General features: G+C 38.1%; 2 protein-coding genes across 2 annotated transcripts; both read left to right on the top strand.

Moving 5' to 3' along the window:
• The first annotated feature begins 1,544 nt into the window (after window positions 1–1,544).
• Window positions 1,545–3,700, top strand: LOC116735118 (interferon-induced very large GTPase 1-like). The gene is given in 2 exon segments (XM_032586742.1): window positions 1,545–1,948; window positions 1,951–3,700. Coding segments are annotated over 2 exon segments (1,893 nt in total). The 5' UTR covers window positions 1,545–1,557; the 3' UTR covers window positions 3,453–3,700.
• A 7,268-nt stretch (window positions 3,701–10,968) lies between these two features.
• LOC116735117 (interferon-induced very large GTPase 1-like) lies at window positions 10,969–26,820 on the top strand. The gene is made up of 6 exons (XM_032586741.1): window positions 10,969–11,851; window positions 14,449–14,544; window positions 14,673–15,200; window positions 16,622–16,681; window positions 18,260–18,315; window positions 19,205–26,820. Exons 1-6 carry the CDS (start codon window positions 11,395–11,397, stop codon window positions 23,924–23,926), a joined length of 5,919 nt encoding a protein of 1,972 aa, XP_032442632.1. The 5' UTR covers window positions 10,969–11,394; the 3' UTR covers window positions 23,927–26,820.
• The last annotated feature ends 497 nt before the right edge of the window (window positions 26,821–27,317 follow it).

The following is a 27,317-nucleotide window of genomic DNA, read 5'->3' as shown; positions in this document are numbered from 1 at the left end:
CACACACCCACACACCCACACCCACCCACACACACACACACACACACACACCCAACACACACACACACACACAATCAGTAATCTAAACAGCTGGTATCAGTAGCACAAGATAGTTTATTTTACAGTTCAGGTAAAACCTCAATCACAGGAAGCAGCAAAAACAGGGAAGCTTTAAGCTTCAGGGTCTCCACGGCCAAAGCAACAAACAAAACACCCCCCTTTTAATTGTAAAATTGAAAACACTTTCTAGAGGAGAACTGAAAAAAAGTACAAAACCTGAACTCCCTGGCCAAAAAACAGGAGAAAACAGTTAAACAAAATGGCAGAGAACCCCTACCAGCTTCCGCTGTGAATAAAAACACTACTTTAGTTAGACGCTTGATTCTTCACAATATGCTCACAGAACAATCATTTAAGTCCCCACAAGCAGTCAGCTCACAGACAAGATCGCTTCAGATCAAGGCACAAGGTAAAAGGGATCTGACATCTGGTATGAAGCTCTTTATGGGGTGGCTGACGAGCTCCAACACATTACACCTGTGGCAGCCAGGTAGAACTGAAACGCAAAGAGAGAGCTCTCTCATGGAGACCCCCTAGAGGTCAGTGATTGTAACACCCTCCCCCATAAAATCCTTCATGAAATAAGAATATTTCTTCATCATTGGTACTACAGTGAGGTAAGCAACATTAGATCCTGGAAAGGACATCAGTTATCATGTTTTCAGCCACTTTCTTACACCTGATGTCCAGGTTATATTCTTGGGCCAGCAAAGCCCACCTCATTAACCGCTGGTTGTGGTTACAACCAGTCTTAGTAGCATTGTACTAAGGGTTATGGTCTGTATAGAATATAATGGGACTTGTTGAACCCACATAAACTTCAAAATGCTGCAAAGCTAGTAGCATGGCTAATGTTTCCTTCTCAATTGTAGAATAGTTTAAAAGTGCATAATAAACAAAGAGATAAACTAATTGTTTGGAAGAACAAACCTGTGGCTCCTTTGTCTCCAGCTCTCCCCCTCACACCTGACTGGGAAAGCTGGAGCAGGCCTAATTAACCACTCAAGATGCAGTGATTGGCTGAATGCACAGTGTGACTGACTGTCACTCTAACCAACGGAGCACCAAAGGCGGGATTAAGGGTGGTTTTTACCCTGGGTTACACCTGGTACTGCCCTGCTGGAAAAGACAATGACTTCTTTACTGACTGCATTGCTTTCAGTAAAGAAATAATCTGAAAAAGATTATAAAAAGCCTGTTGTCTGAACCCCACACATCCTTCCAGCTGGAAACTATGGCCAAAGTCTCTGGGGTCAAAGTGGATGAAGATCAGAAAATCTGCCAGAATGGGAAATCTGCTGCAATGGAAATAGTTGAATTGATTCAGTTTACAGAAAACTGGAGGTCCAATATGGGAACTGGACTTGGGCCCTGAGGAGTGAGATGCTGAACATTGAAAATCAACTTTATCCCAGAATTGAAAAAGGCCAACTGGACAAAGTTGAGCTCAGTTATCTTAAAGAAATGGCTAAAACATATAAAGAAGTAACAAAAAATATGACAATTCACTTTGAAGATGACAAAGACAAAGAGATGTTGGTTCAATGGCGGGGTCGATTTGAGACCAAAATCAAAGAGTTTCATGAGGAACTTGTGAGAGGAGTGAAAAGAAAACTGGATGAAGTGATCCAGCAAAATAATGCTAGAAAAATGCTTGACAAGAAGAAGACAGAGTTTGAAAACAATCTGTTCCAGAAGAGCAAAGAGCTTGCTCACCAGTTAAAATGCATTGATGATGAAGAGGAACTAAAAGCACAGTTCAGCACTGTTTGGAGTCAGTGGGTTAAGGAATTAACCTCAGATACAAAATCCATTGAGAACATAAACTTGGAGGAAGATCAACTACTTGTCCTTAGAGATCTTGGTGTTGAACATAATCTCATTGATGAGTAAAAAGAAGTAAGAGATACAAAAATCTGTCAGAAATAGGTGATTATTCTGATCACATAATAAGAAAGAGGATCATACATAATGTCACAAGATTTTTAAGACTCAATATTCAATCACATGAAGAACAGGAACTGATCAGATCATTTATTAAAAAAGTTGAAAAAAAATGTCTTGAGATCATTAAGAGCAAACCTGTTGCAACAAGAGGTTACAGGTCAACCTACTTGCAGGAACTTGCCAAAAATGTCAAACAAAGAGTGACAGAGTTTGAATCAGGGAAGAAATTTACATTCAAGAAGGAGTTTACAGTTGACCTTTCACTGTATGTGTTTGATAGGGCAGAAGGTTGGCTCTTAAACTCCCACAAGATCTACAGAGACAACAATGATGCTCTGACTTATTTGGACAACAAGAAAAATGAGTATTACAACATTTTCAGAAGCTTCTGCAAAGGAAGTTCATCTGCTGTGGTGTTTGGAGAAATTATGTGTAAAAAACTCAAAGTCTCTGCTGTTGAAGCCGTCTGTAACAAGACTGGAGTTCATATTGCTGGAGAGATGATGTGCAGTTTCCCAGCATTCAGTGAGAACAGACTGAATTTAGAGAAACATGTGTTAGCATCTCTGGCAGAGAAAGAAGACTTTAGCAGGTTCACCAGCTACATCAGAAATCCAAGAGCTCAAGTAGAGGCTTTCATCAAAGAAGAAGTAAAGAAATACATGTTCACGACACAGAAAGTTAAAGTCCAGACTATTCTCAAGAAAAATATAGAAGATATCACCAGAGTCATCAGTCAGGCTTTGTTTGAAGCAACAGAGAAATTCAAACACGGAAAAGGAAACATAGAAATGTGGGTGGAGGAATTTTCTAGTAAACTGAAACCAAATTTGACACTTGATACCATTAGTTGTCAAAACTTCAGTGACATAAACAATTTTGAATTTCTTAAAGAAGAAATAGAGAAAGGCCTGAAAAGCATCACAACAGAGATGAGCAAACTCTCCCTGGAAAAAGTGAATGACTGCAGGCAGAAGCCTGATCAGATCCTGATTGATCAGCTGTGTAACTGCTGCTGGGAAAGGTGTCCATTCTGTGCTGCTGTTTGCACAAACACTTTGAAGGACCACAGTCCTGAGAAACACAGCGTTCCTTTTCATCGACCCTCTGGAGTCGAAGGTTGGCATGTAAGAGGAACAGTTGATTTCATTGATTTCTGTACCACCTTAGTTACATGTAATTTGAGATTTCACCCAAAACCTGACTCAGAGTGGACAGTTCCGTATAAGCGTTATCCAACTGCTGGAGGAAAATATCGTTCATGGAGCATTACAGCTGATGCCTCTATGCTGGCCTACTGGAAATGGTTCATCTGCCGCTTTCAAAAGCAACTGGAATTGTACTATAAAATGAAATTTCAGGGTAGTGGAGAAATTCCTCACTATTGGAAATCCTTCAGTAAGGAGGACGCCATTGAAAGTCTGAATGAAATGTGTCGTTTGTGAGGAAACAAAACTGTTTATAAAATCTAATGTCATTCCTGAAGTTGAAGGTCTGCTTCCAATCAGTGTACAAAAATATTGATGTGAAAATGAATAGATAAGCATAATATTACCTTTTGTTTGTAAGTCCTGATGGAGTTATGCTTCGAGTTAAAGATCACTGAAATGGCCACTAACATTGAAATGTCAGATATGAGAATTGACAGGGGTTACATTATGTAAACAAGTTTTCTCTTTATCTAGATGAAATCAAAATTAATTCCATCACATGTTTATGTTTCATGTTTCATAAATGTATTGTAAAATTAAAATTTGAATTCCCCATTTTGGAAGAATAATGACAATGATATTGATCGAGTAAATACATATAACACATTTGAGTTTTATGAACAAAATGTTATTTTTTATTGCTTTTTGTTTTTTCATTTATGCTCAAATTGCAAAATGATTTGTTTGTTTGGCCTTTTTAACTTTTGTGTTCCATTGGTAGGGGTCAAGGGCAGGGTCATGTGCCATATCGGCTTTTTTTTTGTTAATCCAAATAATATTAAGTTGTGCAAACACAATATAGTCATCTAAAAAATATATTTTTATCTTGAATTACATATAATAAATAGGCAATTAATATATAATATCTTTTATAAGGCTTAATGTAAGATGGAATAGGACATGGAAAACACAAATAAGACAGAACAATGCTTTACCAGTTAAAATTGTGTTTTGATTGTAAATGGTATAACCTGATTAATAAATTGATAATGATACATCTGCTCCTGTTTTCTCATCTTCACATATTCATAAAACAAATGTGTATCTGGTTTGGTAGAATCAGTTTTCACATAATCTATTGCAAGAATCATGGTTATAGCAGAGTGAACAACTTTTAAAAGTTACTATTTCATGTAGTTCCTTTGTGTGAATAAAATACTTTTGCTTTAAGTTTTTCATTTCAGTATAAATTTAATCCAGTCTATTTTCTTAGATATGTGTTCATGTGCAACAACAGCTTTATTTCTTAGTAGATCTTAAAGTTTGTCAGTTTGAAAATCCCCCATTACACAAATTATAAATGATGACATCAATACAATTGGACATCTGGATTTCCCATTCACCATGAAGTTCTACATCAAGCATGTCGTTCTGATTTATACAGAAAACATTTATTTATTTTACTCTTAAGCTGAAGATCTACATGGGTAAATATTAGCAGGGACAAATAAGAGTTATTTCTCACATCATTCCAGAAGTCATTGAGGTACACACAAAGGAAGCATCACTTGCATCACCATGACGGTAAAATACAACATCAAGTCAATCACGAAAGCTGGTCTAGAATCTTGTGTCATCAGATTAGATTTTTGTTTTGAAGGTGGGGTTTTGGGTTCTGCATGGGTTTCCACTCTTATCCACCAGAGGGAGCCAGGGAACTGCAGCCCTGACTGAGGGTGGACAAGATGGCTGATTGCTTGCACCTGCAATCCACATGAGAAGGATAAAAATAGAAAGTTGCCAGACTCCTGAGTGTTTACCTTCAATGTTATGCTAAGTCTGATAAAAATGCTGCCTTTGCAAGAAGAGTATTTTAATTTCAAGAAGCAGAAAACTTTATTTTTTTTATTATTATTATATTGTTTTCTAGCTTTTTCCACCAGAGGTTTTAGTAGTGATTGGTTAATGAGACAGCGTTTCGACACATTGCCCAACTGTACTGATACTGTATCACTGAATACTGACACTCGCTGCACCTTAGAAATCCCTGCAAGTCACCTAGTTGAAACTGTCAAATGATGCTGATTTGATGAATTAATTTATACAATAGTATAATTTAAGTTGTATTTTACATACAATTGTTTCATATCTTCCTTTAAGTTTTAAATATATTTCATATTTTTTGATAAATCAATAAAGTATCATAACACGAAGACCTCTGTTACGCTTTTTTGATACAACTTCTCCAGCTACAGAAATGATGAGGCATACATCATGCCTCACAGATGAGGCAAGAGTTCAAAGAAATTGTAAGGAAAGGCGGAAGCAGTGATCATGTTGAAGGAATATTTTCCCTATTTTCACAGGTTATAATTCACACCCTTGACTGGTGCACATGTACAGACATTATAAACTTCATAAAAAATGTATATAATAAACATCCTTTCTGAATATTATCTCATGGTCACTGAATTAAATGCCTCTTGCTGACAGGGAGCTGACAGCGTGTTAAAGAGTGATGGATTGGACACGTTGGAACGCGACTGGGTCAGAAGCGCATTCCAAACTTTGGTTGAATTGGCGCATTTAATTCCAGTCTCCAGTACATACAGAACAGAGAAAAATGAAAGAAAATGCAATGTTGTGTGAATCTATTTATAGGATAAACAAAGGCGCATGCGGTTAATCTCGAGGAAATAAAGGTGCAGAAGTTAATTAGACTGTAACAAGGTTAATGCGCTGCACAACTAAAGCACAGGTGGCTCTGACACTGTGAAGATTTGAACTTAAGTCCCGCTGTGGTTTTAAGAAATGGAGCTGGAAGACTTTTTTTTTTTGATGCTGTCAGTCAAAATGACAGGCTACAAAAAAGTATAGCGCAACCTCTGGGCGGAAGAGGTTTAAATAGATTGTCTTTTGTTTTCCCAGTATCTCAGAGGATCCTGGTACCCAGTAATATTGCCCTCTCTGCACCTCCTGGATGGCATCAGCTGTGGCAATTTAGGTCTGCCTGCCCACTTCCATGTCAAGATGTTGCCAAAGGTTATTTAAAAAAACAAGGAATGGACATTTTAGCAGATGGTTTTCAAACAACAAATAATGCTGAATAACATGAATAAAGTGGATGCAGACAGCTGTTGTGAAGAGGTTCCCGGCTGAGGTTCATTTGTGCATTTGATTACAGATTCACGTTCTGACCGTGGTCTGTTGATGGCCTCAATGATGCACTTGGAGGAACTGCAGAACCCGAGTGATTTAAATCGGGGTTCAAGAAGTGTTGCTATGGTCAACACACTTAATGACTCCAGATTGGAAGCAGTGTCTGTGACTCAACTCTTCAGGTGTTCGTGTAGGTGTATGGCGGCCAAAGGTTGCAACATTATGCTCTCGTGCAAGATGGAGCATTTTCAACATCGGGATGACCTTTGACCCTGGCACTCGCCTCTCTTCAGACAACTCCACTGTTGATTGATGGAACGGAGCAAGCAAGTGTTTCTCCTATGATGGTATACTCATCAGCTGTAAGTGGAGTCAAATCTGTTTTTAGAGAAGCCAGAGATACATTGACAGCGTTTCATATGTGCTGTTCCAGCGTGTTGCACCTCACTGATAAGTTTCAGGGCTGGATGTCTCATCTGTTGCTGCACTTGAGCAACCTTCTCCTTGGCTGTAGTGCTTGATATGAAGTATGTGACAATGTGCCTGGTTTTGTGTCTGAGGGATGTAAGTGTGGGGATCTGATCACATTATTTTCTAACTAATAAATTGAAACTATGTGCTATGCAAATTGAGTGCTGAATTTGGAGCTCTCTAGTGGATGTAATCATGTTTGGCACTGCGTCGGTCACGAGACACTTTACTTAATGTTATGGCGCAATCCTCCATCATGCCACATTGCCCCTTTTGACTTGGGCCAAATTGTCAGCAGTGTGACTTTGTGGGAAGTATTGCACACCCAACACAGATGTACACAACTACAAGGTCTCGTTAATGTAGTGACTAGTAAGAGCCAAGTAAGCCTCCATGTTCACAGATGTCCACATGTCAGCCGTTATACTCACTGCCACAGAATACTGTTCTTCCTTTTTCACTCTTTCCCGTTCCATTTTTAATTATAAGGTAAATTTTTATTTAGTCATTTAGCTGTTGATTGAGTTAGCCTGAAGGGAACATTTGAGAACATTTACCTATTTTTTTTCCTACAAACATACAGCTTACCTGTCAATTTCTCAACAGGTAAGATCACTGAAACGGTAAACTATTGTATACACTGCCTGGCCAAAAAAAAAGTCGCCACCTGGATTTAACTAAGCAAATAGGTACAAGCCTCCTATTGGATAAGTACTGCATAGGCGATTATCTTTCAGCTGGCAACAAGTTATTTAACCCCAGCTGATGCAATGAGTAACTCCTCATTTCTTAAACAACCATGGCAAAAGACACATCCTGTGGTCGTGGAAAAGACGTTAGTCTGTTTAAGAAGGGTCAAATCATTGGCATGCATCAAGCAGAGAAAACATCTAAGGAGATTGCAGAAACTACTAGAACTGGGTTAAGAACTGTCCAACGCATCATTAAAAACTGGAAGGATGGTGGGGAACCATCGTCTTCCAGGAAGAAATGTGGTCGGAAAAAAATCCTGAATGATCGTGATCGGCGATTACTTAAACGTTTGGTCAAATCAAATCGAAGAAAAACAGCAGAACTCAGGAGTATGTTTAATTGTGAACGCAAAAGCATTTCCACACGCACAACGCGAAGGGAACTCAAGGGGTTGGGATTGAACAGCTGTGTAGCCATAAGAAAACCTCTAATCAGTAAGGCTAACCAGAAAAAAAGGCTTCAGTTTGCTATGGAGCATAAAGATTGGACTCTGGAGGAACGGAAGAGGGTCATGTGGTCTGATGAGTCCAGATTTACCCTGTTCCAGAGTGATGGGCGCATCAGGGTAAGAAGAGAGGCAGGTGAAGTGATGCACCCATCATGCCTAGTGCCTACTGTACAAGCCTGTGGGGGCAGTGCTATGATCTGGGGTTGCTGCAGTTGGTCAGGTCTAGGTTCAGCAACATTGTGTGTCCAAAGAATGAGGTCAGCTGACTACCTGAATATACTGAATGACCAGGTTATTCCATCAATGGATTTTGTCTTCCCAAATGGAACGGGCATATTCCAAGATGACAATGCCAGGATTCATCGGGCTCACATTGTGAAAGAGTGGTTCAGGGAGCATGAGACATCTTTTTCACACATGGATTGGCCACCACAGAGTCCAGACCTTAACCCCATTGAGAATCTATGGGATGTGCTGGAGAAGGCTTTGCGCAGTGGTCAGACTCTCCCATCATCAATACAAGATCTTGGTGAAAGATTAATGCAACACTGGATGGAAATAAATCTTGTGACACTGCAGAAGCTTATTGAAACAATGCCACAGCGAATGCGGGCTGTAATCAAAGCTAAAGGCGGTCCAACAAAATATTAGAGAGTGTGACCATTTTCTGGTGGCGACTTTTTTTTTGGCCAGGCAGTGTATTTTTCTGTAACCATTTCTTATAGCAAATTACTAAATATTTCAGTCAAACTATTTCTGTTAGCTCTCTCCTTCATCTTAAGCAAAAAAGTCAAATTTTATTAAAGGTATAAGAACAGTTTCAGAAATCTGCAATAGTTCAGTAACTTATTCTAGTCTTTATTATGCCTATGTGGTAAAGTGGTATAAAACTGCAACAGCGCCTCCTACAGTCACAATATGCAGTGGTTACAGAATATGGTGTAGCACGTTATGATCAAACATTTAATCGCAGTCTGATCACCCTCTTCTGATAGAGATTTCTGCAGAGTATTTGTTTTCTAACATTATATTTATAACACCTAACATGTACAGGCAGCCCCAGAAAATAATACTCCATTTCTGTCCCAGGTCTCATCAAATCGATAGAACAAACTCAGAATTTTCCAAAACAATTGTACTACCAATCAGAGTTGGTTCAATTCAACAAGTTACTCAAGATAACAGATATCTGGCTTTCTGAAACTGAAAACCCAGGATGTGCACATAGTTACTTATAAGTGAACTTTCTTCACTTATAAGAAAGTACTTATCCTTTCTTATAAGTGAAAGGATAAGAACTTTCACTTATCCTGCTTTCTGAAACCGGGTGGGCCCAGGAGTTTAGAGAGAAAATAATATCTACTTCCATGTTATTTGTGCTACTGACTGGCTAAAAAGGAAAAGGTAATAGTCGTAAGCAAATCAGAGGCAGACTTGGGAGTATGTTCAAACATGTACAGTGAGCGTGCACAAACACAGCAGAGGAATCTGTGGTATGAAGGTACATTTGGTGCAAAACTATTTGTGCCTTTTAACTGAGAAGTTGATGTTGCAGAGAAAAAATCCTATAGGAGTTTTGGAATTGTAGATTTTTTTTCAGTCTACCACAAATTCAAAAAGCAATTACACTCTTAAAATTCCTAATAATAAGACAAAATCGAATTCCTTGAGTCACACTTTAAAAAACTCTTAGACTATCAGTTTTGCCCCTACTTATCCCCAAAAAAGTAAAAAAAGGTGAAAAACAAATCTGTATACTTGTGTCAGAATAAAATAACTTTATTTTCTTATCACTCTGACACAAAACCACTTTCCCCTTCTACATTGTAATGCCCATTTTATGCTTTTATTCTGTTTCAGCCAGCCAGCAGAATGTGTCTATATAGAAACATGTAGATGCATGTCGATTTCTTTTCATTCACATGGTTTTAAGGAACAGAACAATCTTTCTTTCACTATTGATCTCTTTTTTTCACAAGCAGAGTTTTCAGCCAATGAGAGACTGCAGGAGGAGTTTGTTAGGACAAGAGACATTATAAACAAGAATCTCTTTGGGGGGGTTTCAGTCTAAAAGGAAATAGGTACACCCAATGCTGTGACAACAAAGATTCACTAAGCCAGTAAAACAGAAACAAGGTAAGAAAAGCTTTTATGACTTTTGACACAAACATGAATGAAACTTGTATTTCCAAGAGTTTAAGTAATTTATTCACATCAATGTGAAGAAAAACTTAGGTTAAAAAAGGTGAACATTTGTAAATGTTTTTTCTTCTGTAATCTTTTGTTTCACAATCCGTACTCTGATAATAAAACAATTCTTTTACAAAACCACAAATTACCACAAGCATTTTATACTATTTTAAATCATAACATTCAAGTTTCAAATTTAACTGTAATCTTTGCCACACCCAAGACATGGCACATTTCCTCTTGGTATACTGAATAAACATAAACCTGGTTTATTTTAAACTGCCATGTACAGACATTTACAGTGTAATTGGTAATTTATCTGTTTCAATCGTAACATATTTTAAAAGATGGAAAAAAAAAAGGTTTTTAACAGTGATGCATTGTAAATCTTGAAATTTGCATATTCATGTGACAGAAAATGAAAGCTGATGGGACTGAGAATTATTTAACATCAACAAAAGGCTAAACAAAATATAAAATGAAACTTGTAACCTGTTACCCTACCTACCTACCTACCTACCTACCTACCTACCTATCAATCAATCAATCAATCAAATTTTATTTGTATAGCACATTTCAGCAGCAAGGCATTTCAAAGTGCTTTACACCATTACAAACACAGAAACACAGTGCAATATAGAATCAACAATCAAAACACAGCATTAAGTCAAGTTCCATCAATAAATTTGTAATTGATTACATTTCAAACAGGTGGGTTTTTAGTAGAGATTTAAAAGAAGTCAGTGTTTCAGCTGTTTTACAGTTTTCTGGAAGTTTGGAAACCAACCCGCCCGCCCGCCCGCCCACCTGCCCCATTCATTGGCTGCAGCGTTCTTCTGCTTGCTGCTGGCTCAGATTCCCCTAGATCTGGTGCCAGTAACAATTGGGTGCTATGTCCGGGATCCCAAGTGTCTTGCCAGGAGAGGTTGCTGTGGAGACGACGAGAGACGGTGTCTGAGGCTTCAAGGAAGGCTGCATCGACTGTGTCATCCAGAGAGCCAAAGCAACCAGCTTGGAGAATGTGGAACAGGAAGAACTGAATCTTTTCTGTTTGGTGTGCAGCGAATGTAGAAATGTTTACACAGATTATTGCTCAGGGTCATTTTAAATGAACTGAATTGACTATAAGAATGTGAATACGAACTCTGACTCCTGCATCTTATCTCGTTGTTATTGTGCTCCCGTTTCTCATAGTTAAAAGTGAGAAACGTCAGCATGGCTACCAACAATCCACGGCGAGCACTCATATTCAAGATACAGACAAAACTTTGTACATTGAGTACAGAGCAGCTGCAGACAGTTCTGTCTGCGACTGATGGAAGTGCCATTCCTGTTCATGATTTAAGTGAACCAGAACTGTATGATTTGATTGACTTTGTTAAAAGTGAGAAACTGAAAGCATTGGAGGATGAAGGCATGGCTCAGCTCCTCCTTTTGGATGAACAGATTAGTAACCTGCTCGCCACTGATGTCGGTGCAACTGGAGATGACCCAACCACACTTTCAAGAACTGATATGTCAGCCAGTCAGACTGGTTGTCCTGCCTCACTTCAACTGGGTCCCATCGATTCAGGCCTGCAGACAGCTACTCCACCCACAGACATTCCTGTGCAGCCAACACAGACAGAAAGAGGCGCCACTGATGACCAACCACCGACAGCAAGTGAAACTGGTAAGAAGAGCCACTCTGCCAGTATAGGAGACCAGATTATGAGGTTATATTATGTTGCAGGTTTGTTTGAATGCAGAGAGTTTAGGCTTCAGGGTGGACAAATCTCTGATTTTGGTTCAGTTGTGTCATAAAATAATCTAATTTTAATAAACAAATAGATGGATTGCAAGAAGGTTTTACTGAGACAGAAGTCATTCACACAATCCTCAAGATAATGAAGCCACATACATTCAAAGAAATGTTACCTAGTAAATGTGATTTAAACATTGATGAGAGTAAGCATTTCCTATGCTCACATATCAGAGATAAAAATAGCATTGAGCTTTTCCAAGATTTAAGCAATGCAAAGCAACAAGAGAAAAAGTGCACAGCAATTTCTGTACAGAATAATGGGACTTAAACAGCGTGTCCTTTTTGAGTCAGAGCAACCTGATGCAGTTTAGTTATGATAAGAAACTGGTACAGGGTACATTTCTGCACACACTGCACCAAGTGGGCTAATAGCTGTTGTTAAAATCCCAAATCAGAACCCCACTAAAAATGCTATCTACTTTAGCAAAAGAACAGTTCTATTAACTTTAGTGGAGGTCATAGAGGTGAATCTAGTTCAGAACAACCAGAATGATTTATTCTACTGTAACATCATGCATGGCCCAGTTGGTATCAGAAAGCGGTGAGACACAAGATGACATGTCTGAGATCCTCCTGTTGATTTGTCTCACTTGGGGGAGAATGAACAGAAATTAGTCAGAGATAAGTTGTTTGTGGAGTCTGGAATCCTTGACAATGGCTGCATTCAAAATTTGCAGTTGATAATTCATCTTAAGAACGTTGCCCTATAATGAAATTCCAAAGCCCCTGAATAAGGAGGTGAAAGAATATGTACCAAATGTTCTTGACCATGATTGGATTAGGAAATCCACCTCACCATATTTGTCTCCTGTCGTCTGTGTCAGAAAGAAATATTAGTTTTTGACTCGGCATTGATTTTAGAAAACTGAACCAAAAAGCTATTGCTGAACGCAGTATGTATATGCAACTTCTTACCAGTAGGGGAACTCTCGTATCACTGTGGGTTTGCCACTGAGAATGAATTTTCTGGCTCCAAGCATGAGCAGCTCAGAATAAATGAGCTCTGACTGGAGCAACATTATAGCAACTTGTTTCCTCTGTGATTCACAGATATTGGCTGCAGCGTTCTTCTGCCTGTGTGCCTCTTACTGCTGGATCAGATTCCCCTAGATCTGGTGCCAGTAACATGCACAAGGAATGACTTTCTGGCCTACATGACACTGTGAAGTTATTTTTGAAAAGCGCAAAGAATCTATTAAAAAATAATATTTCTGGCAGGACAGTTGTTTTTGAAAGAATAAAGTGACCTAATGGTTCCAACACTAGACTTCCAACAAATAATAAGAATTCAGCTGTGCAAAACAAATAGGTGGACCTAGCCCCGCCGTTCAGGACCAAAGCTTCATCTCAGGGCTGCAGTTTCCAAGCTTCCGATCTTCCACCTCACAGACCAGCCCTCCCCCGTGACTCTCCCACTCAGCTCCTTCAGACTAGCCAGCAGCAATTAGCAAACACCTGGTGGAACTTTGCATCTGCTGAGATCATCATAGCAGCTACTTCTCAGTGCAACGCTGGTAGAAACGTTGCTAAAAGCAGGAGTTTCTAAAGAGACAAAGACCCAATTTCAATCAGGAAGTAATTTTTAAAAAAACTCATATTTGATATAGCAATTTTATAACTGAAGGTAGCATAGTTACCCGATTATTCTACTAAATGACACTATTTTCCTGGAAAACACATAATACTGCCACTTTAAGAACTAAGCTTTACAGTGGTCACCCCGTAAGGCTTTGGGTGTTTTTGATAGTTTTAAACAAAGATCTTACTTCCATCATTAAGTTTCTCTGGACCCTCTGTGTTTGCACTGATGCTATCTAACTCCTCTCCCTATTCCACTCCTGTAGTTTAGCCAGATTTAATCAACCTTTTTGAGCTTTAAATCATGTTATGTCATCCCCTCATCAATAACCACAGTATTGCTTTTAGTCATTTAGTAATGAGTGAGGAATCCTTGAATGTCAAGAGAAAACCATTCAGAGGAGCGTTAATGACTGCTCATGCAAAACATAATCTATTTACCCAAAGATTCACCTTTGAGCTTCAGACCCCAGCTGAGCTCCAGCTCCACACTTCACCCCTCCTCAGCAATTATAAACATTTGGTGGAACTGCATGTCTGCTAAGCTTATCATATAAAATACAATGCTACGAAGAATGGTTGTAAACAGCATAATGGAGAAGCATTGAGCATTGTTTTCCAATGACATGCTGAGGGGGGAGTGATAGAAAGGGAAGGACGATCTTAAAGAGAAAGATTTGACAATTTTACCACATCACATGTGGTTTGTTGTCGGTGCATCTGAATCAATGTGTTTGTATGTCACTTAGCAAGTACTTTGCAATAAATAAATAGGCAGGTTGTGTATAAAACACTTTGTGAAAGCGACCTATTTTCAGTTTAAAAAGTACCATTTAATATATTAATGTAAACGGCTGGATGACTGATGAATATATGTATTTTTGTAGTAATGAATAGCCGAGATATTCAACATGCAGAAAGGAGAGACAAAAATGTACAAGAGGAAACTGAAAACATTTCTGGATCACCACCAAGCAGTGAAGGTAAGAGTTTTAGAACATGATTCAAGTGAAATCATAAATATGTTAGTTTTATATTTCTATGAGCTACAGTGTTGAAGACCACTATAAACAACTCTGTCATTTAACAGTACTCATGTTCTGTTTTTCAGTGACTCCTCCTCTTACACTTGTGTTAACTGGGAACAAAAATTCCATTGACATTGGATCAAAAAATATCTTACTGGACCATGACCAGGAGATACATGTGAAAGAGTCCAGACTTTATGATCTCTTTGGTGACCAGATCACTTTAATTAACATGCTTGAGTTTCCAAGTATTGACACGATTCCAGAGATTCCAGAAGATTGTGCCTTTATCTTGCTGGTATCAAATGACCAGCAAGAAAACCAGTATACTTCTGGAATGCAGTGGTTAGAAAAAACACTGGGAAAAGAGCACAGCTCTTATGTGATGACAGTTGTGACTCATGATGACTCAGAAGAAATTTGTGAAAATGAACTTCAGAAGCTGAAAGCAAAAAGCGGTTTTTCTGAAAAAAGATATCATACATGTACAAGAAGTATGAAGGATGAAAATGAGATAGTGGATCTTTTGGAAAAAATAAATGACATGGTCTCTGAAAATAGACGGATGACGGGAGGAAACCAAGCCAACCCTGATGAAACATTAAAGACAGGTAAGACTCTTAATATTTTAATCTTTTTAGCTTACTGCTGCTCTGCTACAACTTTGCGCAACCTGTGGGGCAGTTCTGCATTCAGACTCTGTAATCGTCAACACATATTGATAAAAAAAGAATTAATCAAACATGAAATCTAGAGCTTATTTTTATAGGGTAGCAATACTGGACTCCCTCAGTGAAGTATGTGAAAATCCCCTGTATTTAAATGGAGTCAACAAAAAAATCCACAAAACACAAACTATTTCATTTTAAGAAAGCAAAGACAAGTTTGAGGTATTAATGTACTTTGTCTCATTTGCCAGTATAAGAAATGTTCACTTTACTGAACCTCCTTAAAAATGCTTACTCTATCCAGTTCAGGTAAATATTCCATAACCCAGTTTTGATTGATTTGCTTGTGTATTTTGCATTTCTGTGACTTTGAGCATTTTATCTGCTCATAAGAACTAAGATCTCATGAAACTTCTCTTGTTTTTCGAGGTTTCCGTTTCATTAAGGTCTCATTGAGAAATGTTTTGAGTGTCTGTCAAAAGCAAAAGTTCACTAAGAATTTTAATTATTAGTAATAACTTGCGTTTTATTAAAATCTCCCATTATTCTGAGTACAAATGTATATTTTCATTGCAATGCTTTTGCGCTTTCTTTATGCTATCATGGCATTCACATGTCTTCAGAGGTAGGTGGTAACAACTTACATTTATTAATTTGCTTTACTGATAACTTCTTGAAAATAAATGCATCCTGAGGTATAGTTTTACTACATATACATTTTTTTTTTACCCCTCCAGGGGGTCTTTTGTGGGCTCTAGTGTCCATTATATGACAGTAGGCTGACAGGAAACGGGGAATGAGAGGGGGGAAGACATGCGGCAAATGTCGTCGGGTCCGGGAGTCGAACCCGCGACGGCTGCGTCGAGGACTCAAGGCCTCGAAATACGGGTCGCGCTAACCGCTATGCCACCACGGCACGCCCAACTACATATACATTTTAATTTTACTTGAGTGATGTCATGAAGTATGGCTACTCTTGCTTGAGATAGGTTTGTGGTTACTCTACTCACTGTGAGTCACTTCACTGAATGAAAAACAAACATGACACAGACCTACAGTGTATGTTATTATAAGACATCATTTTTTATGTACAAAGCTTAGTTGTTTTAATTTTCTTTCTGATGAGCTGTTATTCTGTAATATCTATCATATAGAGCCTCAGGTGAAATGTCAACTCCCAAAACAGCAAGCCCTGAACATTTTCCATATTTGTCAGGAGTCTGGGTTTTGGTTTGAGATTTTGTTTGTTTTTGTGATTTTCTGTTTAATCAGTTACATTCTAGTTCAGCCCTTCATGGTCATTCTAGTTTCATTGTTTGGTGTTACTTATTTTGGTAAGATTTGTCTATTTTTCTTTATTTCAGTCGCTGACCTTCCAGAAGGACAACCATCTCTGAAGAAATCCATCATTTCTGCAGTAACAAGTAATTCAATTCAGTTGAATCAACGTAATTTATTAAATTATTTATTAAGTTATTAATCAACTTAATTTATTAAGTTATTTATTAGGTTATTAACCAACTTAATTTATTAAATTGGTTCAATTGAATTTCTTCAATCGGTAACAAGTAAATCAATGAAGTTGGTTCAACTTAACTTATTGAGTTGGATCAACTTAATTGAACCAACTTCATTTGAATTTCTTCAATTGGCAACAAGTAATTCGATTAAGTTTATCCAACTTAATTCATTAAGTTATTTTAACTTGACACATTTAAGTCAGTCTTACTCAAATCATTTAGTTGACTTCAAATAAAGAAGTAAACTAATAAAGGATTTCTCTTTTAAAAAGCTAGTTTTGGCCCAGGCAGCTTTATTTAAGAGTAGTTGAACAGGAAGGTGGGTCAAAAAGATTTTAATTATTTATTAGATAAAAATAAATGATTTGAGTAAGACTGACTTGAGTTTGTCATGTCAAATACACTTAATGAATTAAGTTATAAAAACTTAGTAAATTGAGATGGATAAACTTAATTAATTGAGTTTGATGATCATAATATAATTGAGTTGGTCAGTCATTGGTCACAAAACTGGCATCAAACTCTATTGTTTCAAGTAGAGTCAAAGTAAAAAGATCCTTCAAGTTAATTAAGTTAATTTAAGTTAGGTAGATTTCCAAATTTTTAATTAACTGAACACAAAAAGGTAAGCTGTCATCAATAAACCAAATGAATTAAGTTAGATTAATGTAAAAAAGTCCGTTAGATGAACTACAGCCAAAAACACTTTTTAGAGTGCATGTCCAGTCTTCTTGTTGAGAAAGTTTAACTGCATAATTGAGAGACCAGTTAACCAGATCCATAATTTGTAGATTTGTAGGAGAATGTGCAAAGAAAGGCTCCCAAAAAGCAACACAGAAACAGCAAACAGGGCGAAGATGGGAGGAAGAGAAGAGAAAAAAAAAGTTCACCTTCACCCAGAGCTAGAAAGAGCTAGAATGATCATAATATATTGAGTTGGATAAACTTAAAGAACTGAATTGTAGGATCATACTAAATTAAGTTGGATGAACATAATTTGAGTCGGTTAAACTCAATAAATTAGATAGGATAAATTTAACTGAATTACTTGTTACTAATTCAAGCAATTCAATTAAGTTAATCCAACTCATTTCTTTTTACAGTGTAATCATTTTGAGGGTGACAGGTAAGGGGTTAAATAGTGAAAGAAATTGATTGGACATTGTGTCAATAAATATTTTATTTGACCATAACCATAAAAAGTTATATGGTTGCACATTTCCAAGCCTTTCAGCAAAATTATTTAGTGACAAAATCCCATTTTATCATTTTATTCTGTCCATAGCAAAGTATTCCAATTAAAATCTGGCTGTACAGTGTAGCAGAGAATATTTATCTGGTCTTAAAATCCAGCCAGACCAATCATCTCATAACTTTGATCAAAGTATTCCACTGTTTAAATGATCCTAAACTAGGATCATTTATATGGATATTGGTATATTATAAGTTTTTATTTTTATGATTTTTGTCATTTGCTTTTAGATATCCTGAATCGTCTTAACCCAAGACAAAGAAAGGACGGTGGACATGACTTAAAGGTAAAGAATTTGTAAATAACACTTGGATGCTTTGTCACTGTCAGCTCAAGGTTTCCCCCAGAAAACTTGCTAAGCCTGGTGGTCGGGGCACCGAGGCGGTCATCTGGCAGTCCACCGTGTTTTTGTATTAAAAGATATTAAGTTGGCAGGAAATGTAAAAATATTACTGGGTAATTATGTTATTGGAAGATATTGCTGATAATACTTACACCCAAAATTTTTGTCTTAAAACAAAAAATAAATAAAAAAAACCCAATTAAAATAAATATCAATTATCTGCATTTCTGTTAAATCCAAATTAAGTAATCAGTTAGTTAGTGAATCTAAAAACATAATGTAATGCTGATCTATTTATGCCACTCCAAGGCATAAATGGCCTTTATGCCATTTATGCCTTGGAGTGGCACAAATGCCACTCCAAGGCATAAATGGAGAATATCAATGCTGTTAAATTTGATTTAATGGTTTCAGCATAGATAAATTAACAGATTTTAAGTTGTTCAATATTTAAATGTAAGATTTTAAGGAGCTGGCAAGTTTACTGTGTAAAAGTTCAAAGAACAATATTCATAGTTAGATTGTTTTGTTACCATAGCAACAATCTGATGCTGTGAGTTTAATCTTTGAGTTTTAGTTCTGTTTGTTCACAAATGCATCAGTTATCACTGATTGCTTATAAACTTGGTCAATTAAACAAGGCCCTTGTCACAGATTTCACAAAATTTATGTTGAAATGCTATTAGTGTTGCTGATGTGCAAGAGGGGCCCCTAAATCAAATTCTGCTTTAATGTGAATGGGAAAAGAGAAAAGGTCAGAAATGAATCATTTCACTTTTTTGTATTTGCTGTTCTAAACATGAAATAACTTAAATTTATATATTCTTTGCAGGCAATTTGCAATTCTTTGGATGAAGAAAGAAAAGTAGATCCAAAACAGAGTGAAATGTTGAAAAACCTTGGACTTCAGGACAAATCTCAAACAAAATGGTTATCAGCAGAATGTCTTCAAATAGGTCAACCTGTGAAACAACCTAATGACATTTCAGAGAAAGATCTGCCATATGCTTTTCTTCAGAGGTTATTGATGTTAGATTACAGAGCCAGATACATCACTGTACAACAAGCAAATTGTAAAGAAGTCAGCAATTCACAGGGTGTGTCAGTGTCAGATGATGATGATTTTGATGAGCTTTACATCACAATGACAGAGTCAGATCAATCAAAAAAGAATCATGTGCACCCAATGGATGTTCAAATGGCAGTATTTCACTGCTCAGACAGCTTCCTTAAACAGAAAATGATCACAAAGTTGTCACAGTGTCAGTATGCCTTACCACTGCTTGTTCCTGATCCTCTCTCAACAAAAATTGAGTGTCCTTTGTGGACGTTCAGACAAATAACAAAAACATGGAAAATAAGCACAAACACAGAAAATGCAACCACTGTCACCATGAAAAGCATGCCAGTCTACAAAGCTGAGACTCTGATGGTTTCATTTTTCAGACTGGGTTCCATGTCTTTGTCCAAATCTCAGCTGATGAATGCCTTGATCAACAACCGCCATGACACATTCTTCCACAGAAACTGTAAAGGCAGCACCAAATCTCGTCATTTGATGGATGGTGTGGCAGAGATTGCCTGGTACTGTCCTGCTGGAAAAGACAATGATTTCTTTACTGACTGCATTGCCTTCTGCAATCTTCATGGGGATTCTCTAGCAATTGGAAAACAGCGTGAAATCCTGACTGAAATGTCATCAGTCATTGTTGTTCTTGTGCCAACTCTAAAGGATAAAAACAAAAACTGGGCAGATATAGTTGAGCTTTTAAAGTCTGAAAAACCCCTTATTTGCCTCATTGCTGATGATAACTGCGATGCCAAAAAGATTAAATCTGGAAAATACCAACTGGGTCTAAATGGCAAAAACTATGAAGATATTTCTGATCAATTAAAAGAAATTATTCAAATACTTCTGTCTGGATCCAAAAGATTCTTCCAACTTGAATTATTGGCCAAAGATTCTGAAATAAAAGTGGATGAAAATGAGGAAGTCTGCAAGAGAGGCAAAAATGCTGCAAATAAAATAGTAACATGTTTTAAAGGAATGGATGTTTCAGAAATCAAATATAAATTTCTGCCTTGTCAAGGCCAGCTGTGGCATGATTGGTGCAGGATCAGTAAAGAAATTTACCACCTAAAAGGACATCTTGAAGAGGACAAAGCTCAAAAGGTTCAACAACTTGAAGAGCTACGACAGAAACAATGTGATGCTGGCATCAGCAGAGTGATAGACTTGTTCACTAAAGCCATTCTTTCCTGTTTGTCTTCAGAGGAAAAACAATTTTTCCTGACATGGACTCAGATCCTTATAGATGCCCTCTCCACAGATGATCTTTCTTCAATTCTCCAAAACTATGATAAAACCTGGTCAGAAGTCTTGGTCTTGAAAAAGAAACATGACAAATCTGCTCAATTAAAACACAATCAAACTGAGCTTGAACTGTTGTCAAAAAAGCTTCAATCAGCAACCTTTGGTCTGGAACACATCTTCAGAGAGATGGGACAGATCTATGAAGCCCATAAATCTTTGAAGAAACCATCACTGGGCCAACAGCCTGACTGGACTAAATACCCTGAGCTGGCTGCAGATCTGATGATATCAGGACACCCGATGGAGCTGATGGATGGGGATGCAGGCCATGTGCCTTTAATATGGATCTCTAGTATTTTACAGGAAGTCATCAAGAAACTCAATGACCCGAGAGTCTTTGTGCTGTCAGTTCTGGGTGTACAAAGTAGCGGGAAGTCAACAATGCTGAATGCCATGTTTGGCCTGCAGTTTGCAGTCAGTGCTGGGAGGTGCACCAAGGGTGCCTACATGCAACTGGTTAAGCTGTCAGAGGAAAACAAGGATAAATACCAGTTTGACTACATTCTAGTTGTAGACACTGAAGGACTGCGAGCTCTTGAGTTAGCAAGGAATGCTACCCTTCATCATGACAATGAACTTGCAACATTTGTTGTTGGTCTGGGAAACATGACACTGATCAACATCTTTGGTGAGAATCCAGCTGACATGCAAGATGTCCTACAAATTGTTGTTCAGGCTTTCATGAGGATGAAGAAAGTCAAGCTTTCTCCAAGTTGTGTGTTTGTCCATCAGAATGTCACAGATATTACAGCAGCAGAGAAAAACATGGACGGAAAGAGACGGCTGCAAGAAAAACTGGACAAGATGGCTCAACTTGCTGCCCAAGAGGAAGTGTGTGATGTTGAGTGCTTCAGTGATGTCATCGCATTTGATGTGCAAAAAGATGTACAATACTTTGCTCAGCTATGGGAGGGAAGTCCACCAATGGCTCCTCCAAATCCAGGTTATAGTGAGAGTGTCCAAGAACTGAAGTCCATCATCTTGTCTAAAGCCAAACAGTCTACTGGAATCACTCTGTCACATTTCAGCACCAAAATTCAGGACCTGTGGAACGCCTTGATGAATGAACACTTTGTTTTTAGTTTCAAAAACACCCAGGAAATTGCAGTTTATAGAAAACTGGAGGTCCAATATGGGAACTGGACTTGGGCCCTGAGGAGTGAGATACTGAACATTGAAAACCAACTTTATCCTGGAGTTGAAAAAGGCCAACTGGACAAAGTTGAACTCAGTTACCTTAATAAAGAAATGGCTAAAACATATGAAGAAGTAACAAAATGTATATCACTTTACTTTGAAGATGACAAAGACAAAGAGATGTTGGTTCAATGGCGGGGCCGATTTGAGAACAAAATCAAAGAGTTTCATGAGGAACTTATTAAAGGTGTGAAGGTAAAACTGGATGAAGTAATCCAGCAAAATAAAGCTAGACAAAATCTTGAACGAAAGAAAACAGAGTTTGAAAACAATCTGCTGCAGAAGAGCAAAGAGCTTGCTCACAAGCTGAAATGCATTGCTTCAGATGAAGAGGAACTAAAAGCACAGTTCAGCACTGTTGGGAGTCAGTGGGTTAAGGAATTAACCTCAGATACAAAACCGATCAAGAACATAAACTTGGAGGAAGATCAGTTTGCTGTCCTTCTAGAGCTTGGTGTTGAATGGGGACTCATTGATGAGTCAAAAAGAAATAAGAAATACAAAAATCTGTCAGAACGTGGTGATTATTCTGATTACATAACCATAAAGAAGAGCATTGGAGGTGTCTGCAAATTTGTAAAAATGACTTGTGTTCCATATGAAGAACAGGAACTGATCAGATCATTCATTAATGAGGTTGAACAAAAATGTGTTGCAGCTATTAAGAGCAAACCTGTTGCAACAAGAGGCTTTACATCAACCTACTTGAAGGAAGTGGCTCAAAACATAAAATCTGAAATACAAACAATGGAATCTCAGAGAAAATATGTATTCAAGAAGGAGTTTACAGTTGACCTTTCACTGTATGTGTTTGATAGAGCAGAAGGTTGGCTCTTAAACTCCCACAAGATCTACAGAGACAACAATGATGTGTTTACTCATTTGGACAACAAGAAAAATGAGTATTACAACATTTTCAGAAGCTTCTGCAAAGGAAGTTCATCTGCTGTGGTGTTTGGAGAAATTATGTGTGAAAAACTCAAAGTCTCTGCTGTTGAAGCCGTCTGTAACAAGACTGGAGTTGATATTGCTGGAGAGATGATGTGCAGTTTCCCAGCATTCAATGGGAACAGACTGAATTTAGAGAAACATGTGTTAGCATCTCTGGCAGAGAAAGAAGACTTTAGCAGCTTCATCACCTACATCAGAAATCCAAGAGCTCAAGTAGAGGCTTTCATCAAAGAAGAAGTAGAGAAATACATGTTAACAACACAGAAAAGTAAAGTCCAGACTATTCTCAAGAAAAATTTAGAAGACATCACCAGCGTCATCAGTCAGGTTTTGTTTGAGGCAACAGAGAAATTCAAACACAAGAAAGGAAACATAGAAATGTGGGTGGAGGAATTTTCTAGTAAACTGAAGCCAAACTTGATACTTGATGCCATTAGTTGTCAAAACTTCAGTGACACAAACAATTTTGAATTTCTTAAAGAAGAGATAGAGAAGGGCCTGGAAATCATCACAACAGAGATGAGCAAACTCTCCCTGGAAAAAGTGAATGACTGCAGGCAGAAGCCTGATCAGATCCTAATTGATCAGCTGTGTAACTGCTGCTGGGAAAGGTGTCCATTCTGTGCTGCTGTTTGCACAAACACTTTGAAGGACCACAGTCCTGAGAAACACAGCGTTCCTTTTCATCGACCCACTGGAGTCAAAGGTTGGCATGTAAGAGGAAGAGTTGATCTGGTCATTGATTTCTGTACCACGTTAGTTGCAAGTGACAGACGCTTTCACCCAAATCAGTCAGATTGGACAGTTCCCTATAAACAGTATCCAACAGCAGGAGAACCATTTGCTTCATGGAGCATTACAGCTGATGCCTCCATGCTGGCCTACTGGAAATGGTTCATCTGCCGCTTTCAAAAGGAATTAGAAGACCACTATCATAAGAAATTTCAGGGTTCCGGAAAAATTCCTCAGCAATGGAAACACTTCAGTAAGAAGGATGCCATTAAAAGTCTGGATGAAATGTGTAGCTTGTGAAGAGACTGCAGGTGTTCATAGAAACTAATCAAAGTTGTGGGTTTGAGCAGTATTTATGATGTTCAAGGCTCTTCAAAATGAATATATGATCATTTATTACCTTCTTTTTGTACACCCTGAATGAGTTATACTTGAAGGATAACTCAAATGGCTTCAAACAAACAGCTGTATGTTTTACTTTATATTATTTTTCAGTCTTATTGTTTTTTTTGGTTTGGAGGTTTGTTATTCTGATTATTTTTTTGTCACCAAAAGCTGTTATTTAGGGGGAACTAGTGAGCCAAGATGGAGTAAAGACGGATATTTCAGAGCTCCTGCAGGCTTATTAATATTTTCACTTTAAAAACCACAACTGCTCACTAATTGTGACCTAAATCGAATTGATAAAGGTGTTGGACTATAAAGAATTCCGTTCCAGTGGACGTTACTTGTTAAATGGCGGATAAACTTCGAAAATTCAAGTACGACGGTAACACGGCAAAGCTAACGGCTAACACCAGAGCCAAGAGGCAGCGTACTCCAGAAGACGAAGACCCACAACCCAAGAGCCCTAGTATGAGTGAGGAGTTGAGAGCCGATATCCTAACCTCTATACGAGGGAAAATCTCCAAAATTATAAGGGAGGAAATGAGGAGTGCGCTGTCTGAAGAGTTCACCGCTCTCAGAGCTGACATCAACGCAGTGAGGGCCGAAATAGCCAGCAACGCCACCGCCATCCATGCAGAAATCACCTCAATTAAAACGGACATTGGAGACGTGAAAGGTGGACTGTCTACATGGTCTGATGAGGTAAACACTCTGCAGACCACAGTCACCGAACTTCAGAGCGAGCTGGTTAAGATACGGGACAAGTGTGAGGACATGGAGGGGAGGATGAGGCGCGGAAATATCCGTATAGTTGGCGTTGAGGAACAGTCGAACTCCGCCAATCCTAAATAGGTTTCAAAACTGATCAGAGAAGCGCTCCAGATGGGCCGGGATGTAAAAGTCGATCGTTCACACCAAACAGCTGGTCTGACGAAACCAAGAGACGGAGAAAGACCCCGTGTGATCATCGCCAAGCTGCATTATGATGGAGATGCCGCTGATATACTGAGGAGAGCCAGGGACAAAGCCCCGCTGACCTACCAGGGTAAAAGGATCGCCATCTTCCCGGATTACACCACCAGTGTCGCCAAGGCGCGTGCCGCCTTCTCCAATGCACGGAAAGCTTTACGGGGACGGAGCGATGTGCGCTTCGGATTACTTTATCTAACAAGACTCAAAATCACATACAAAGAGGACAGTAAGGAGTTTCGGGATCCCGTGAAGGCCATGGACTACATACGGAAGACCATCCCCGCTGCAATAACGGGAACTGAAACTGCTTAAATACTAACTGTGTTTATGTTCGGCAATGCCACTTATCTAAACTGGTACGTTTGAAAGGTGCGTAACATTGCCTTGTTAAATTACTAAGTCATAATTAGTCATAATTAAGTTGTATTAATGTTACTAGTAGACTTTATGTTGTGGTTAAAGTACACATACTTACTGTATGTTCTCCTGCAGGAGCCTGAACTTCCACACTCTTAATTTCTTTTTGTTGTTTTTGCACACATCCAACTCTTTTTCGGTTGTGTTTGTTGCCGCTTTTTATAGTGGCTGGGGACTTAAACCCACTACCTTGCATTATGTTAGCAATGCACATTTTTAATTGTGTTTTCTGCGTTTTGATCCTTCTGTTCCCCGAGGATCCTATTGCATCTAAAGAAGCAGAGCATTTGAATCTTAGTTTTGACAATATTGTACAGCAAAGCCTTACTATTTTTAGTTTATTGCATCATCTTGGTGTTCAGCGTCCATGTTACTCAAGTTTGGTTTCAGCCGTCAAATGGCCGTCTCTGCCTCCAACACAATACTATCACATATATATTTTTAAATTAACTCAGTTATGAGTACACTAATGGTAACAAGTTATAACGTGAAGCGTTTGCATAGTCCAATCAAAAGACAAAAAGTATTGCTGCAACTCAGACAATCAAAATGTCAAGTAGCACTGCTACAAGAAACACACCTATCAGATGTGGAACATACAAAATTAAATAAGTCTTGGGCTGATAAAGTTTACTATTCATCACATTGCTCTGGTAGGAAAAGGGGTGTTGCTATATTAATACATAGGCAAATTAACTTTACTGAAACGTTAGTACATAAGGACAAGGAGGGTAGATTTATATTGGTAAATGGGATAATTGATGGAACAGCAGTGTCCTTTGTAAATGTCTATGCCCCTAATGAAGATGTACCAGGGTTTATTAAGTCAGTTTTCAATATGATTGCAGAATATAGCTCTGGTCTACTGATTATGGGGGGGGATTTTAATTGTGTAATGTCAAATATAGATAGGCACCCAGCCTCTCAAACCCCCATATCTAAGATGGGTAAAATGCTTAAAAATGTGTCTGTGGCAGCTGGATTAGTGGATGTATGGCGATCCAAATTCCCAAAGGACAGAAATTTTACATTTTACTCAAACCGACATGCATCTTACTCATGAATAGATTACTTTTTTACTGCCAAGGCCGAGCTACACAGAATTGAGGATATCACAATATTGCCCATCACAATCTCTGACCACGCACCTGTTACTCTCAAGTGGAATATAGGATTGACACCATCATTTAAGCAATGGAGACTTAATGCGTCCCTTCTTAATGACAAAGAATTTGTTGAATTTGTTAAATTAGACCTCAAAAATTATTTGGACATAAACAATACCCCTGAAACATCTCCTATTATGTTGTGGGACTGTGCAAAGGCCTATTTAAGAGGTAGCATGATCTCTTACACGACAGCAAAAAAAAGACAAAAGGCAGCCAAACAGAAATATTTAGAAGATAGAATTTGGGAACTGGATCTTCAACATAAAAAGATTAGAGCATCCAGGATTCTGAATGATTTGAATACATCACGCAGAGAGCTCCAAGATTTACTGTCAGAAAAGATAGAAGGTAACCTTCGTTTTGCCGAGTAACAGTATTATGAAAATGGAAATAGAGCGAGCAGACTTTTGGCCTTCCGACTTAAAAAACAACAGTCCTCAAATGTAGTTCAAAAGCTGAAATCGGGCAATAAATCCATCTTAAAACCAAAAGATATTGCTGAAACATTTGCAGAATTTTACAAGGTTTTATACCGAGACACTGACACTTGCGGTGATGAGAGTAAGATAGCAGACTACTTACAAAATATAAATATTTCTGAATTATCCGATATTGTAGCTAAACAATTAGATAAGCCAATTCAAGAAGAAGAAATTAAAAACGTTGTCTCATCCCTTAAAAATAATAAGAGTCCTGGTCCCGATGGTTTCATAAATGAATTCTATAAATGTTTCATAGACATCGTT

This window comes from Xiphophorus hellerii, chromosome 16 (assembly GCF_003331165.1).
Source record: "Xiphophorus hellerii strain 12219 chromosome 16, Xiphophorus_hellerii-4.1, whole genome shotgun sequence".
NCBI classification, from domain to species: domain Eukaryota; kingdom Metazoa; phylum Chordata; class Actinopteri; order Cyprinodontiformes; family Poeciliidae; genus Xiphophorus; species Xiphophorus hellerii.
The sequence above is the reverse complement of the archived record's forward strand: the minus strand, read 5'-3'. Positions and strand labels throughout refer to the sequence as shown.

Coding starts and splice junctions, on each gene's coding strand:
- LOC116735117 (XM_032586741.1), top strand. CDS start 11,395: ATGGCTACCAACAATCCACGGCGAGCACTCATATTCAAGATACAGACA. Junction 11,852..14,448: donor ACCGACAGCAAGTGAAACTG/GTAAGAAGAGCC, acceptor GTATTTTTGTAG/TAATGAATAGCCGAGATATT. Junction 18,316..19,204: donor ACGGTGGACATGACTTAAAG/GTAAAGAATTTG, acceptor TATTCTTTGCAG/GCAATTTGCAATTCTTTGGA.